Source organism: Gekko japonicus, unplaced genomic scaffold, assembly GCF_001447785.1.
Source record: "Gekko japonicus isolate JY-2015 unplaced genomic scaffold, Gekko_japonicus_V1.1 scaffold2335, whole genome shotgun sequence".
NCBI lineage: Eukaryota > Metazoa > Chordata > Lepidosauria > Squamata > Gekkonidae > Gekko > Gekko japonicus.
The window spans coordinates 213,979-228,955 of record NW_015168115.1 but is presented as its reverse complement, the minus strand read 5'-3'; the positions used below and the strand labels follow the sequence as shown (position 1 = coordinate 228,955).

General features: G+C 42.2%; 1 protein-coding gene across 1 annotated transcript in view; it reads left to right on the top strand.

Annotated features, from left to right (window-relative positions):
* Nucleotides 1–14,977, top strand: part of COPB1 (coatomer protein complex subunit beta 1) — a 38,502-nt gene that overhangs the window by 20,311 nt on the left and 3,214 nt on the right. The window contains exons 13-21 of the mRNA XM_015414855.1: nt 498–658; nt 5,097–5,217; nt 5,524–5,751; nt 5,987–6,166; nt 7,048–7,192; nt 7,290–7,409; nt 7,717–7,862; nt 8,878–8,967; nt 9,288–9,443. Coding sequence (XP_015270341.1) covers nt 498–658; nt 5,097–5,217; nt 5,524–5,751; nt 5,987–6,166; nt 7,048–7,192; nt 7,290–7,409; nt 7,717–7,862; nt 8,878–8,967; nt 9,288–9,443 — 1,347 coding nt within the window. The remainder of the gene's footprint in view (nt 1–497; nt 659–5,096; nt 5,218–5,523; nt 5,752–5,986; nt 6,167–7,047; nt 7,193–7,289; nt 7,410–7,716; nt 7,863–8,877; nt 8,968–9,287; nt 9,444–14,977) is intronic.

Sequence of the window (14,977 nt, the reverse complement as noted above, 5' to 3'; positions counted from 1 at the left end):
CCTTTTAATATTTCCTGAGGAAGATCCAATTTTGAAACATTGTTATATAATCCAGAGACAGCGTTGATGTATTTTTACACTAGGATTTTCTGGGGAGGGAGGTATATAAATCTAATAAAATAAATAAAATAAACTCTTAGGAGATTTTAGGCAAGCCAGTCTCTCTCTCAGGGCCCCCCCCCAATCTACAGGGCCAGCATAGGAATGAAAGCAAGATCATCTGTAGGACGTACTTTGGGCATTTATTTATTATTTATTTAGATTTATACCCCACCCTCCCCGAAGGCTCAGGGCGTGGGAAACACTCTGTATTAATGCTGTGTATTATTTATCTTATTGCCCTGCTTACAGTGCAACATAATTGCATTTAGATTTTCTGTGGCAAATCTGAGACAATCTGGAGAAGACCGATGTGTTTACTGGTTATTACGTACTGATAGGTTTATATGGCAGTTTGCATTATTGATTAAAATGTATTGCTGCATATTCATCCTCAGATCCCAATAGTAGAATCTGAAATCAAGAAAGAAGCTGGTGACGTGAAACCTGAAGAGGAAATCACTGTGGGCCCTGCCCAAAAACTGGTTACTGAAATGGGAACCTATGCTACACAGAGCGCCCTTAGTAGTTCCAGGCCTGCCAAAAAGGAAGAAGACAGGTGATTAGATTACACTTTTGTGTTTGCTTCCAGTGTTTATTTTATGAAGAACAAACATGTCTCACGTGCTCTTCCCCTCCCTCCCCCCAAGAATCTGCCTCTTTAAAGTAGAATCACTACCAATGAGTTTTTGTTTCAGGGCTCTTTTTGTAGCAGGCACTCCTTTGCATATTAGGCGACACGCCCCTAATGTAGCCAATCCTCCAAGAGCTTACAGTAGCCCCTGTAAGAAGAGCTCTGTAAGCTCTTCGAGGATTGGCTACATTAGGGGCGTGTGGCCTAATATGCAAAGGAGTTCTTGCTACAAAAAGAGCCCGGTTTATGTTTCTTTGTGTCTCAGCTGTACCCAATGCTTTCCTTTGTGCTCTGTGTTAGTGCATCCTCTCTGATCAGGTGATCTCCCAGTCACGACACTTACCTGTACAGATTGTAACAGGTTGTTTCTGTGTGAGAACTCAAATAGAGGGATTTTTTTAAAAAAAAAATGCAGCAAGATACACCCAGTGCTGACCAAGTATTAGTAAAGACAAACCCTTATTGTACAGTTCCTATGGGGGGTTTTGTCAGTATTCCATGTAATGTTAAGTCATGCTGTAGATCATAGGCATCTAACTGACAGGAGCTGACAGCTCTAAGAGTTACAGGAGCTGGCTCAAACTAGTTCCAGCTGGTCATTGCTAGAGCTAATTAGCACTGAGTCACAGTGACTCAGCATTGGCTCTGATTGGCCAATGGATGTATATATTCAGTGAAGAACTGTAGTATTCATTCCTTCTTGGAATGCGAGTGTCAGCGGAGCATTATGTCGCTCAGTATAAAGATTTGGTGAGAGGCTTGTATAATAAACTGTATATTATTTGTACATAAGCCTGAAAGACTCCAGTCTTTATTGGATCTCCTTGCACCCATGTTTGGTCTGCTGTGGGCTTACACCGCGTAATACTGACAGTTTTTGGTCTTTTATCAGACATCAGGAGCCCAAAAGCACACTGCTGGCAGCAGTCAGTAAGTTCAGACAGGCTGTCTATGAGTTGGCAGTGAGTTCTGCCGAGTCATTAGAGAATCTTGTCTGCAGTAGTCCAAGGCACATATTTAGTGCCTCTACAAAGCAAACAGTTGTTTCGAGCTCGAGCAAAGTTGCTTATGAAAAGCATGCACTTATGGTCCCAGCTGCTTCTGAAAAACAAGCTGTAATTTCCAGCTTGAGGCCAGCTAATTCTGTTAGGGTGGGGTGACTGATTTTGTGTGGCCAGGCTTGAGATGCTGTTTGCCTCTGGGGAAGCTTTTGTTCCTTGTGATTAGTGTCCGTCCCCCCCCGCCGCCGCCCCCGGGGTCTTCTCTAACACAGTAATTTTGACTGGTCCAGTTTCAGATGTTTTCAACTCTCAGATTCATTGTGGGAGTAAAAGACAGCTTTATGTGAAACTTTTCCTTGAGACTATTCCTTACCTTATACTGTAGAAATGCAATAACAGCCTAAGTCATACAAGCAAATGAGGAGTTTTAGAAATTAGGGATAGTCCACAAGACCATGTATAACCTTCCGTTTCATGTGTAATCACCCCTCTTTTTTTTTTTTAACAATTTTATTCTTAGGATACATCATCACATTCATTCATTCAAATTATTTCATTTTTATATATCCATTTTCAATTAACTCCCCTCCCCCCGTTACATGGCTTCCCACAGTGCGATTTCCCCCTTATTATCTTAACTTATTTTCAGCTTAATCCTCTACATATTATAACTTCTTATTCAGGTAGCTTTACTTAGATACATCATTTTAGTAAATTATTTTCCCATAGTCCATTCTAATAATTATTAAAACTTATCAAAGTGTTTTTTGCGTCCCATTTTTCTTCTACATAGTCTTTAAAGTCTTTCCATTCTTCATAAAATTCTTCATCTTCTTTACCATTAAGTTTTCTTGTCAATTTATCCATTTCTGCTATAAAGAGCATTTTTTTAATCCAGTCCCATACCTCTGGTACTTTATCTTGTTTCCAAAATTGTGCAAATGTCATTCTCGCAGTTGTAATCAAATACCATAACAATGTCTTTTTCGATACATTAACTTCTTCCATTTTGAGACCCAGAAGCAATATTTCTGTGTAATCACCCCTCTTTTGTATTAGTATGCAGAAATGGCTTAACATCGAGATTTTTGACCTTGAATACAGGTCAGGTTATTGTCATTATTTAAATAATATGTTGCTCGTAGAAATGTGCCTAGCCTTAAAAATATAAAGGAGGCTCTTTCCTTAATTTGTCCTTTTTTTCGTAATTTTATTCACCAATAGCTCCTTTATTGTATCTGTTACGGGGTGGGGGCAGGGGGGGCAAGAAGTCTCATTCCGTTGATGGAAATCCTTTCTGTCAACAGAGATCTGCCAAGCCATTGTGCTGAATCCAAAGGCACCTTTCTGCATGCAGAAGCTGTCTTCTGCTAATGCAAGAACTTGCCACAAGAAACGTGGAACTAAATTCAGAGCTGTTTCTGTGCTTGTGCTGAGTCTCACATGAGCATAAGAACTGCTGTAGGATCTGCCTGTTAGTAAAAGTAAGGGTAAAGGTTTCCCTTGCTCAAAAGCCAGTCGAATCCGACTCTAGGGTTGCGGTGCTCATCTCCGTTTCAAAGCCAAAGAACCAGCGCTGTCCGAAGACGTTTTCGTGGTCATGTGGCCGGCATGACTAAGCACCAAGGCGCACGGAACGCTGTGACCTTCCCACCGAAGTGGTCCTTATTTATCTACTTGCAATTTCTTGCTTTCGAACTGCTAGGTTGGCAGGAGCTGGAACTAGAGACAGGAGCTCACTCCGTCATGCGGCAACCCGGGTCTCGAACTGCTGAACTACTGACCTTCCACAGCCTGCAGTTCAGCGTCTTAACCACTTGAGCCACCGCAGCTCCTCTGCCTGTTAGAGCACTGTGCAAACTCTTCTGCAAGCATTTTTGAAACAGCAGTAGCAGCTTTTCCCTTCCACTCTGTGTTCTCTAGATTGAGGCAGTGGAAGATGTTTAGGTTTTAGATGAAACAAAAGTTTCTTACAGCCCTGGATCATAAATCTGTACGGTATGAGTGTATCATTTATTCCAAATTTAAATGTGTGTAATTACAGTCTCCCACTTCAGTTCTCCTTATCTTTTAATTGCATATGATAGTTTACCGTTACCTAAATTGCAGCACGGTATTATGTGTAGTGTGAAACTACTGCTGTTTTCATTCCTAGCGGGGGATGAAATTATCACAACATACTCATTTTACTTCTCAGTGGGAAGATTAATGGTATAATTAATTATATGGGCCACAAGCTGGAATTTTTTTGTTTGTTTAAAATACAGTCTATACTCACGGTTAGAAAGAGCCCCTGAGACAGCTCAGAACACTCTCTTCCATATATATATCTTTTAAAAACAAAAACTAATTAAACAAATATCCATGTTCTAAAAAAATCAGTTCACATCAGCAGATAGCATAATTTCCTACTGAAACAGTGGCAGTTAATAAAATAGTATTGCGGATAATAAAAGCAGAGTGCAGAATTAAAGCATCACAAAACAGGCCAAATAATAAAATTGTAAGACTGCAGAATAAAGAGGGATAATACTGAAGAACACGGTGAACAGAATGCCTGGGGAAATGGAACATGTTTCACCCAACTCTTTTAACAAGCCAGCCACTAGGCAAACTGTTGCAGGGAGCAAATTCCAGAATTGGGGCACCAATGCAGAGTTTGTCCTAAAAATGCTGATAATTCTGTCCTGTTGCTCCATTTTGGAGAAGGCTGAACCAAAGAATGAACTTAACCAATGCAGCCTTGAAACTATCAGGGTTTAACTGACGTAAGTTCAGAACAGAAAATCATCTATCGCCAACTCTCTGGAATCTGAAGGTGATTGTGGTAACAAAATAATTTGTCAGAGTTATTCAGAACTTTAATCCCTGCATTTATGCATATGGATTTGTTCCCTCTATTCATCCTTCCTTTTCTTGTTCCCTCTATTCATCCTTCCTTTTCTTTCCTCAAACCCTCCCTCCCCAATTTATTTGATGGATTGATCCTTTCTGGTGCAGGGTGGAGGAGTGGGGTAATCATCGCTTATTAACATTTTCTTGATAATAATGTCTTTTGTTTGTCATTTATGGGAATCTTTGGCTTAATTGTGTAGCTAGCTGATTGATGAAAACCTATTTAGATATGAGAAACGGGATCCTTTCCTTTGGAATCTGATTGTTTGTCATTTATGGGAATCTTTGGCTTCATTGTGTAGCTAGCTGATTGATTAAAACCTATTTAGATATGAGAAACGGAATCCTTTCCTTTGGAATCTGGTCATACTAACTGCTGGAGCAAGCAGTATGATGAGCCTGGAGTGGAACTTTTTAGGGATTTAAGGCAGTGCTATTAAGACTTCCACACTTGTCTTTCTTTGTAGACCTCCACTGAGAGGGTTCTTGTTGGATGGAGACTTCTTTGTTGCCGCTTCCCTTGCCACTACTTTGACCAAGATTGCTTTACGCTACGTGACTCTGCTTCAAGATAAGAAGAAACAAAATGCAAGTTACATTTTTTTAAATAGTTATCTCAGAATTGTGCCTTATGAAGTATGGTCTTATGAGCAGACCATCAATTGACAACTTCTTGACTATTACTCTGAGCCTGAGTTAGCATAAGTTCTTGATTACCTGATTTGCATTGAACCATGTAGTTAGGTTTCGGGATAACAAATCACTTTCAGCTTCAAACGCAATGCGTTTGCCAGGCTTCATTCTGATTTTAAATGCCATTTGTGATTATTGGAATTAGAACATGTAGAAATTATGGAAACGTAGTATTATCTCTCTCTTCTTTTCCTCGTTTAGTCTTTTGTTGCAGAGGCAATGTTGGTCATGGCCACTATTCTCCATTTGGGCAAGTCATCTCTTCCCAAGAAGCCAATCACAGATGACGATGTGGATCGGATTTCTCTGTGCCTGAAAGTGCTCTCAGAATGTTCTCCTCTGATGAATGACATTTTCAACAAGGAGTGTAGGCAGTCTCTTTCTCACATGTTATCAGCCAAACTGGAAGAGGAAAAGCTCTCTCAAAAGGTGAAATCTCTGACGGCACATTTGGTACATTGCTAGGGCTTTGAGTCCTGACTAACTCTTGCAGTTCTTTGCAGAATTGCTCCAGTTACACCCACTGATTTCAGTGGGCTTAGGTTGGTGTTAACTCTGCATAGGATTGCACTGTAAATTAGGTAAGAATCCTTGAGAGCTGAACAAAAGATCTGCTTTGTTACTCACAAGTAGAATAACTTATTTTTATTCCTTCTCACCACAGAAAGAGTCTGAGAAAAGGAATGTGACCGTTCAGCCAGATGATCCCATTTCCTTTATGCAACTTACTGCTAAAAATGAAATGAATTCAAAGGAGGATCAGTTTCAGCTGAGCCTTTTAGCAGCAATGGGGAACACACAAAGAAAAGAAGCAGCTGATCCACTAGCTTCCAAACTCAATAAGGTTATATAAAATCTAATTGTTCCCAGACAACCTTTGTGTCCAAAACTTGTGCACTATTTCTACTTGCTTTGTTTTTAAGTAATTAGAACCGACCTATTACTCCTGTATATTCTAATCTGCTTTCTATGAAACAAGCCGTTAGGCTGTTAATGTTTCAGTTACCGTTGTATTGGATCGTGATTCTGAAAAGTGCTTGAAGTTTTTTAGAGCACTTAGATTAGTACATATAATTGTTACTTTGTAACCAAGCAACCAAAGCCTCAGAGGAAATTTTGCAAATGGGATACATTCCTGTGAATCAGGAAGATGGATTTGAACTATTCTGGCTGTTTAACAGCAATTGTTTTACTGAATAATACTAATAATTAATATTGGACTTGTGAAAATTTAGTCCATGGAAGTGCTTTTCCCCAAAAGGGCTACTTAAAAAAACTGACTCTAGAGAGAAGAAGAGATTGGATTTATACCCCGCCCTTCACTGTCTCAGAGCGGCTTACAAACTCCTTTCCCTTCCCCTCCCCACAACAGATACCCTGTGAGGTAGGTGGGGCTGAGAGAGCTCTGACAGAAACTGCTCTTTTTCAAGAACAGCTCTTATCAGAACTACAGCTTGGCCAAGGTCATCCAGCCAGGTGCAAGTGGAGGAGTGGGGGAATCAAACCCGGTTCTCCCAGATTAGAGTCCATGTACTTAACCACTACACCAAACTGGCTCTGAGAGTAACTGATTGTTTGGGTTGCTAAGTTAAACTGGTCTGAACTGTAGAAGAATTTGACTAACTAGTTAGCAAAAACGAAACAAAGCAACAAACATTTTGATAGCACTCTTTAATTTCAACCGCATCCACTAGCTCCTTAACTTTTAATCTCTGTGTTTTACAGGTCACTCAGTTGACAGGCTTCTCAGATCCAGTCTATGCAGAAGCTTATGTTCATGTCAATCAATATGATATTGTACTGGATGTGCTGGTAGTAAACCAAACTGGTGATACTTTGCAGAACTGTACACTAGAATTAGCTACATTAGGTAAATAACCTATCACAAACACCTGCAAATACGTGCCTGTGATCCAGCCTTTTTCTTGTACATTGTTAAGCATTGTTTTTCAAACTGTTTTGAACAGGTGACTTGAAGCTTGTGGAAAAACCTTCTCCTTTAACACTTGCTCCACATGATTTTGCCAATATTAAGGCTAATGTGAAAGTAGCTTCGACAGAGAATGGAATAATTTTTGGTAATATTGGTAAGCAGTGTATTTTATTTATTTCAGTTCAAGAATGTTAAGTGTGTGATGTTTTAACTTGTTCTTGTAATAATATAATTATAATGAAGCACTTCACAATCTGAACTGAGCCGGCTTGCGGGGTAGGGCGGGGTATAAATTGAATAAATAAATGAATAAATAAAAACTATTCTTAATCAGTGGATTCTATCACAGTAGGAAATACTGTTTTCAAAATGTCTCTGCTCCATATTGGAAGGGTTATAAATTTCATGCAACTTCAGAAGTGTAACCTGGTTCAGTGTCTGCTGATCTGTTCATTTTTTAGTATATGATGTTTCTGGAGCAGCCAGTGACAGAAACTGTGTTGTCCTCAGTGACATACACATTGACATCATGGATTACATCCAACCAGCTTCTTGTACTGATGCAGAGTTCCGTCAGATGTGGGCAGAATTTGAATGGGAAAACAAAGTGAGTTCTGTGTATTGTCTTATTTGGTACGTTTAAATGTTATCAGCAAACCCTGCAGCTGAATATATATGCATGCCTGACTCCCGTAGTGGTCACCTGCACATGGAGTGTACAGTGTACCATTGTGAATGTATAAACTATGAAGGATGGTGGTAGCTGTAATATAAGGGAATAAAGGTAAAGGTAAAGGTTCCCTTGCTCGAAAGCCAGTCGAGTCCGACTCTAGGGTTGCGGTGCTCATCTCCGTTTCAAAGCTGAAGAGCCAGCGCTGTCCGAAGACGTTTCCGTGGTCATGTGGCCGGCATGACTAAACACCAAGGCGCACGGAACGCTGTTACCTTCCCACCGAAGTGGTACCTATTTATCTACTTGCAGTTTCTTGCTTTCGAACTGCTAGGTTGGCAGGAGCTGGAACTAGAGACAGAAGCTCACCCCATCTTGCGGCACCCGGGTCTCGAACTGCTGAACTACTGCCCTTCCACAGCCTGCAGTTCAGCGTCTTAACCACTTGAGCCACCGCAGCTCCTCAGTATAAGGGAATAGCTGGAGTTAATTGGAGCTGATACAGTATTTATAGTTGTTCTATACTGGAAGATACAATTCTTGAATAAATTATTGTTGTTTAGAATTTTTCTGGTCGTAGTCAGAACAATAAAGATTCAGAACAGGAATACAGAATCATAAAACCCTCGGTTGCAAGGCAGAGCCACTTGCCTGTTAACTCGTGTATACACTCCATGCCACTGAGAATGCTCTGTTGCACGCCCATGGTTGGGCTTTTCTTAGAACTTCTGAGTTGCCCCGTTTATTCCAGTGTACTGGAAATACCGGTACATACAATCCTTGATTGGATGACACTTTATTATACAGTGTGTAACATCAAAAGGTTCTGCTTCACAGATTCTAATTCACAGATGACTTTAACCTGTGTGGATATCGCGTGGCAGGCCTGTAAGAAATATCGATTATACCAATATGTCTTAATGTGAGTCCTTACATTTCTTCATTTTTAAAGGTTACCGTGAACACAAACATAGTGGATCTGAATGAATACCTACAACATATACTAAAGTCAACTAATATGAAATGCCTTACTCCCGAGAAGGTAGGAACCTTGCTAATAAATTGTGGCTCTGGCATCAAGTGGCATATGTCGCTTTACTGAATGATCTGTTTTGATAGCCTTTATTGTTTGAATAAACTTCTACTGGAGATTATATTAGTTTTAAATTATTTAATTGTGCTTCCACACTGACCTCGTACTTTACTTTTAGAATATACATTTTAAAAATGTACAGTTGAAAATGCTTGTAACAAACAGGGCTTCAGATTTAAAACTTGAGTCCCGTTTGGATGTGTTTAAGGTTCAAAGGGGGGAATGGAATTACCTTTGAAAGGTGTGTGAAATGTCTGTTGTTCCTCTAGGCTCTTTCTGGTTATTGCGGCTTTATGGCTGCCAATCTGTACGCACGCTCTATATTTGGAGAAGATGCACTTGCAAATGTCAGCATCGAAAAACCAATCCACCTTGGACCTGATGCTCCTGTCACAGGACACATTAGAATTCGTGCAAAAAGTCAGGTAACTGTGTATTATATTCAGTCTTGCAAACTTCCAGACCAGTTGTGCAGAATTTGCTTGAACATTGCAATACAGTGTAATGTAGTCTGGATAACTTTTATATGTTAGAGGCTGGGATGGTAAGCGCATTTTCTTGTAAGTGAATGTCCAAGGTTGTCTAGGATTGAGACTGATGTCTGTCATTAGCAAATGTTATTTGAAATAGAAGGGGTGGTGATATAAAGGGAGGGATCCAGAGAGCTTTGTTTGTGGCTTTTGTGTGACTATCAGAGATTCTCACAGCAACCTTCTATGTGTGTCCTTGGAAAAGTTGTTCCTGAAAGTTGGGAGATCCTCAGAAGTGACCTCTGGCTGCATTACAAGGAGCCATAGTTATCTGTAAACTTGAGAGATTCCTGAAGTGCCTCTAAAAGGACTTTTGTAGGTGAATGGGGTTCGTTCAGACTCAGTTATATTTTAGCTGTAAGACACATTACTGTATGTACAGAAGTTCAGATATTCAGACTAAATGGAGCTGCTTGTCATCTGTATTTAACATGTCCATTCTGTACACCAACATGTGCCTTCTGGTGAGACTACAGAACACTTTTATTTACTCTAAGGTTGTGCTATATGTTGTGAAACTATTTAAATTGTTTTCGAAAAAGATACTTCTGGTGTGAACTTTCTATAGAAGTAATTTTATACATGTACAGACTGTGTGCATCAAAGAAGTCTATTCATTGATACAGTCAGATATAGTATATATGCAGTCCGAGCATACATACCATTGCATTGACTTATTAGGTCCATAGCCAGTGGTGGGGTGCTGAGGGCAGCGCCCCCTTCAAATTAGCAGCGTCCCCTATTGAATTTGCATACCCCCACACGGACAGGGCGTGCTGTGTGACAGCGAGTCCCTCAGGATGGGGAAGAAGCAGCTTCTCATTCAACTCTGTGGTTCCCGTAATGATTGACCTCTGAGAAAACATGAGGGGTTAAAAGGCGAAAGATTTATGCGATCTGAAGAGAAACCAGAGTATACTATGGGCTAAATACTGGAAACTTGATAATACACCCAGAACTGACGAAGTAATAGGTAAATTATTAGAAGTAGCTGAAACTGACAAATTGAATATGATAATACAAGGGAAAAGCGAAGAGGAATTTATGGAAAGATGGGCAGGACTGTATAACTGGCTAGAGAACGACGTTGGACTCTGAACATATATGTGTATATGTGATAAAATGAAAGTAACTGTATGTAAAAAGTAAAAAAAAAACAATTAAAAAAAAGAAAGAAAACATGAGGGGTTCATCCACCAACTGAGTTCCTGTTTCACGGCCTCTGGAAGAATGACATTCTGTAGCCTTTTGTGGGCTATAATGTCCTGGAACAGTAATAAAAACCTCTGAACTGGGCGAGCATGAAACCTGGCCCATTGAAGGACCTCCTGACATGACACTAGCATACTCAGTAGTTTGGCTAATAACATCACTTATTTATTTATTTATTTATTTGTTTATTTAATTCAATTTATACCCCGCCCTCCCCGCGTATGCGGGCTCAGGGCGGCTTACAAGAGGCATAAGCCAACATAAAACATATTTAAAACCATTTAAAATCAATTCAATACAATAACATTATAATAGCATTAGACTAACAAAGTGCTCTGGCGTTCTCCTATGATATTCCGCAGATGGTATACAATTTCTTTACTACTCAGGGTTGTCTACTACTCAGGGTTATCTGTTCTGGAAGACGCTGATGTTCCCTCTTTCCAGGGAACTGATGTTCCCTTCTTCCGCTGTCATCTCTTCTGCCACTCAAATTAATAGTCGCAGACTCTTCTGTTGTCTCTCTTGGGATAAGAGCACTGTCTTCCCTCATATCGATCAGTACTCCCAAGTGAAGGGTAGATAGTTTTGGCACTAACGTACTCTTCCCGAGGTTGATTACGAAACTGTGTTCCCTGAGCGCCTTCATCATTAGATCTAAGGCTTCCAAGGTTTTGTTGTATGACGGCGCTTTGACCAAAATGTCATCTAGCTACAGGAACAATGCAGTCCCCTGGACCCTCAGATATGCTACTAGAGTGATTCATACCTTAGTAAAGACTCTTGGCGAAGACGTCTAGCTAAAGGGAAGGGCCTGATATTGAAAATGGTTTCTGATGTATGCGAACAGAAATCTGCGATGTGACTGCTGAACTGGAATGTGCAAATAGGCCTCTGACAGATTGATGGAACACATGAAGTCCCCCCCATTGGATGGCAGACACAATGCATTTCAAGGTTTCCATCTTGAACTGTTTGGTTACAATTAATCTGTTCAGCCATTTCAAGTCCTGTACGGCTCTGACATCCCCATTCTTTTTTGGAACTATGAAGAATACAGAGTATACTCTCTGTGTCAATTCCTCATGAGGAACCACTTCTATGGCCCCAATCTCCAGAAGATGTCGAATGGCCATCTTTAGGAGCCTGTGTTTCTCAGCTGATTGGTTACTGGAGATTTTTAAGAAATGGTTGGGTGGAAAGGCTTGGAATTCCAAAGAGTAGCCCTTGGAAACTATGTCCAACACCCATCAGTCTTTTATAGTCTGATGCCATTGTGCTGCAAAATTCTGTAGACGACCCCCGATCCCATTGGTTCTGGGGCCCTCAGCATAGTCCATTCAAATTGGGTTTCTTGGCAGCCTTGGAATTTTGTCCCTGTTTGATGGAGAATGAAGAGGATCTGTTCTCCCTGTATTTGGACTGCCATTTTCCCTAAATGATTTGATGTAGTTTGGTCTGGAGTCTCGTCTGGAGTCCCGAAAGGACTGGAACTGCTTCTTGAGTTTTCCCTCCCTCTTCTTTGAAGGAAGGACTTTTTTCTTATCTTTGTCCTCCACCAGGTACCTTTCCAGGCCTTCCCCAAAGAGGTTGACTCCCTTAAAGGACACTGCTCTACCTTGGCCCTGGCCGAGGAGTCCACGTCCCAATTCCAGAGCTAGGTATTTCATCTGGCCGTCACGCTGGAGGCCATTGTACCAGGTGATTGCTGGAGGGCATCTAGTGAGGCATCCGCTGTGAAGGCTGTGGCTAGGGCTATTTTTTTAAGCTCATCTTTAAGTCCTTTTGGAATATCGCTGTCTGCTTTAGCCAATTCGGAGGACCACGCATATGCCGCTCTGGCAAAAAGTGATCCTGTAACTGAAGCACAAAGAGAGTTAGCTGATGCTTCAAAATCCCTATGCAGGACCTGTCCGATGTGCTTATCGCTATGGTCTCTTTGAAGGCCATTAGCTTCCATGGGTAGGGCCAAAGTAGAAGTCAGGCAGTTGATTGGGTCATCCACTATTGGCATCTTAAATCTTTTTTGAGGCCTCTGGAATAAGATAATAAAACTTTGTAAATACAGGGTGGAATAAGAGAATAAAACTTTGTAAATACAGGGTGGTTAGTTTTGGGCTTGGCTGGGTGTTCCCACTCTGCTTACATGATGTTATAAAAGGCTGCTGGCAGAGGCACATGAACTGCCTTAGACCCTGTCTTGAGAATGGTCTTTTCTGAACCAACCGGAAGGCCTGAATCATCTTTCTCTATGACAAATCCAGTGTCCTCAAGACCCTGGGTAGTAGTTTATTATAAATTTCTTGGAGAAACAATCTGGATTGGGTAGTGGGTACAGTTTCTGCCTCCTCCTCAGAAAGTTCTCCTTCCTCTTTAGCAGAAGAGGAGTCTGTCGACGTTATATCCTCCTGTCCACTCAAAAGAGGACTATGTTCTCGGAAAAATTTAGAAGCCCTCTTACCCTTTTTGTTTCTTGGGGGAGAGAAGGACTTGCCGTGGTCTCTGCCTCTCTTGTGCCCCCAAAGACTTATGATCCAATCTATCATGTTCAGGAGAAGAGTCAGAGGAATCTCTTTGCTGGGAAGCTTGCCATAGACTTTTAAACCCCTTCCTCATTTCAGATTTTATCCATGAAAGAAGGTTAACTTTAGCATCCTCTCCAGAGGAAATCCATTGCAAGGCTCTCATGTTTGGATGTCTGCTGTATTGGAAGAGGGAGAGTTGGGGATATCAGATTCACAAGTAACACTATCCATAGTAGAACTGGCGTGGCCTGTCTTCTCCGTCATTTTGTAAAACTGTGGAAGTGAAAGAGAAACTTCTAAGCGGCTCCCCCCAAATGGCTGCCTTTCCTGCCATTTCTGAGGCCCTTCCGTTGGGTCCGCCTCCCTCCAGTAGCTTGCCTCGCCTTTTCTATGCCTGAAGAGACCAACTGTGAGGTGTCTGTCTGGCAGACGCCTCATGCAGACTTAAATTCCTGTCTGTGCCACGGAGAAGAGCTCTCCTGGCTGCAGCCGAAAAAGAAAAAGGGGAGGAACTTCCCTGAACAATAGTCACCCCCCCCCCAAGCCATTCCTCCTCAGCAGGGAGTTTGTCCTTTACCCCCCACGGTCTCAGCCTACCTTGGTTCAGCCGACAAGTGGGGATGGGAAGGCTCTCCAGATGCCTCTTGCTCTGTAGAAGGCAAGGCTGGAGCCCCAAACCTTGCAGAGGATTGATGGGGCTCATTCATCTTTCCACAGGTCACTACGAGCTCCACCGATTCCTTCCAGTTTCTCTAGGCTACCGAGGGAGTAGGGCTCTGCCAACCTGAAAGAAGGCAGCTTCTGCAGGAGCTGGCACCATCTGTGGCCACCAGGGTTCTCCCAGCTGGAGAGGCCTTGCCGCTGCACACAGCGCTGATGCTGCGGTTGTCTGGGGCAGTGTTCCCTCTAAGCTGAGTGAGTGTGAGCTGGCTCACAGTTCTTTAGCCTCCGGCTCACACATTTTTGTTTCCGCTCAGGCAGGACGGCTCCAGAGCAAACTAATTCATGCAGCAGCCAACTTGCTCGCTCACCACTTTAATGCCAGTAGCTCACAAAGTACAATTTTTGCTCACAAGACTCCACAGCTTAGATGGAACATTGGTCTGGGGAGGGGTTATGGCAAGGCGCTTTCCCCTCCGGTTCTGTCTCTTTGCCAAGTCTCAAGAGCACCATCGACACACATCCTGCTCAGAAGGCAGGGCCCGTAAGACTGGGGATCCAGGGAGCAAGCCCTTCCCCTCCGGGTTAAAGGTTGTCAGCTGGCCCTGCCTTCGGAGAAGAGGAGCTGTGGTCCCAGGAGTCAGGACTGCCCCACTCCCATGGCCCCTGGAGAATCAGCTGTGTTGCTCTGCTGTCAAACTCTCTGCTGAGCTCAACTAGCCTTAAATCCTGCCCCCCGCAGGACCGCCTGTATACTTTTGCCTGTGTAGTTGTCATCCCCCCCTCCCCCCAGCACCACTAGATTGGTGGCAAGGCTGGCTAAGGATTACACCCTTGCTCTGGTAGAGTTTCAGTGGCAACACACGCTAGAGCCCACATCCTAAATCTACCTGAATCCCATGTCGGTTCTACAAAGCGTTTTCCTTTTATCGAGGAAATTGACCTTATGAGACAGTTTTGGCATAAACAGGAGCCAGAGCACTCCATTCAACTAAATTTAATTAGCCCCCCCCCCCGGCAGCCCCCCCTGAA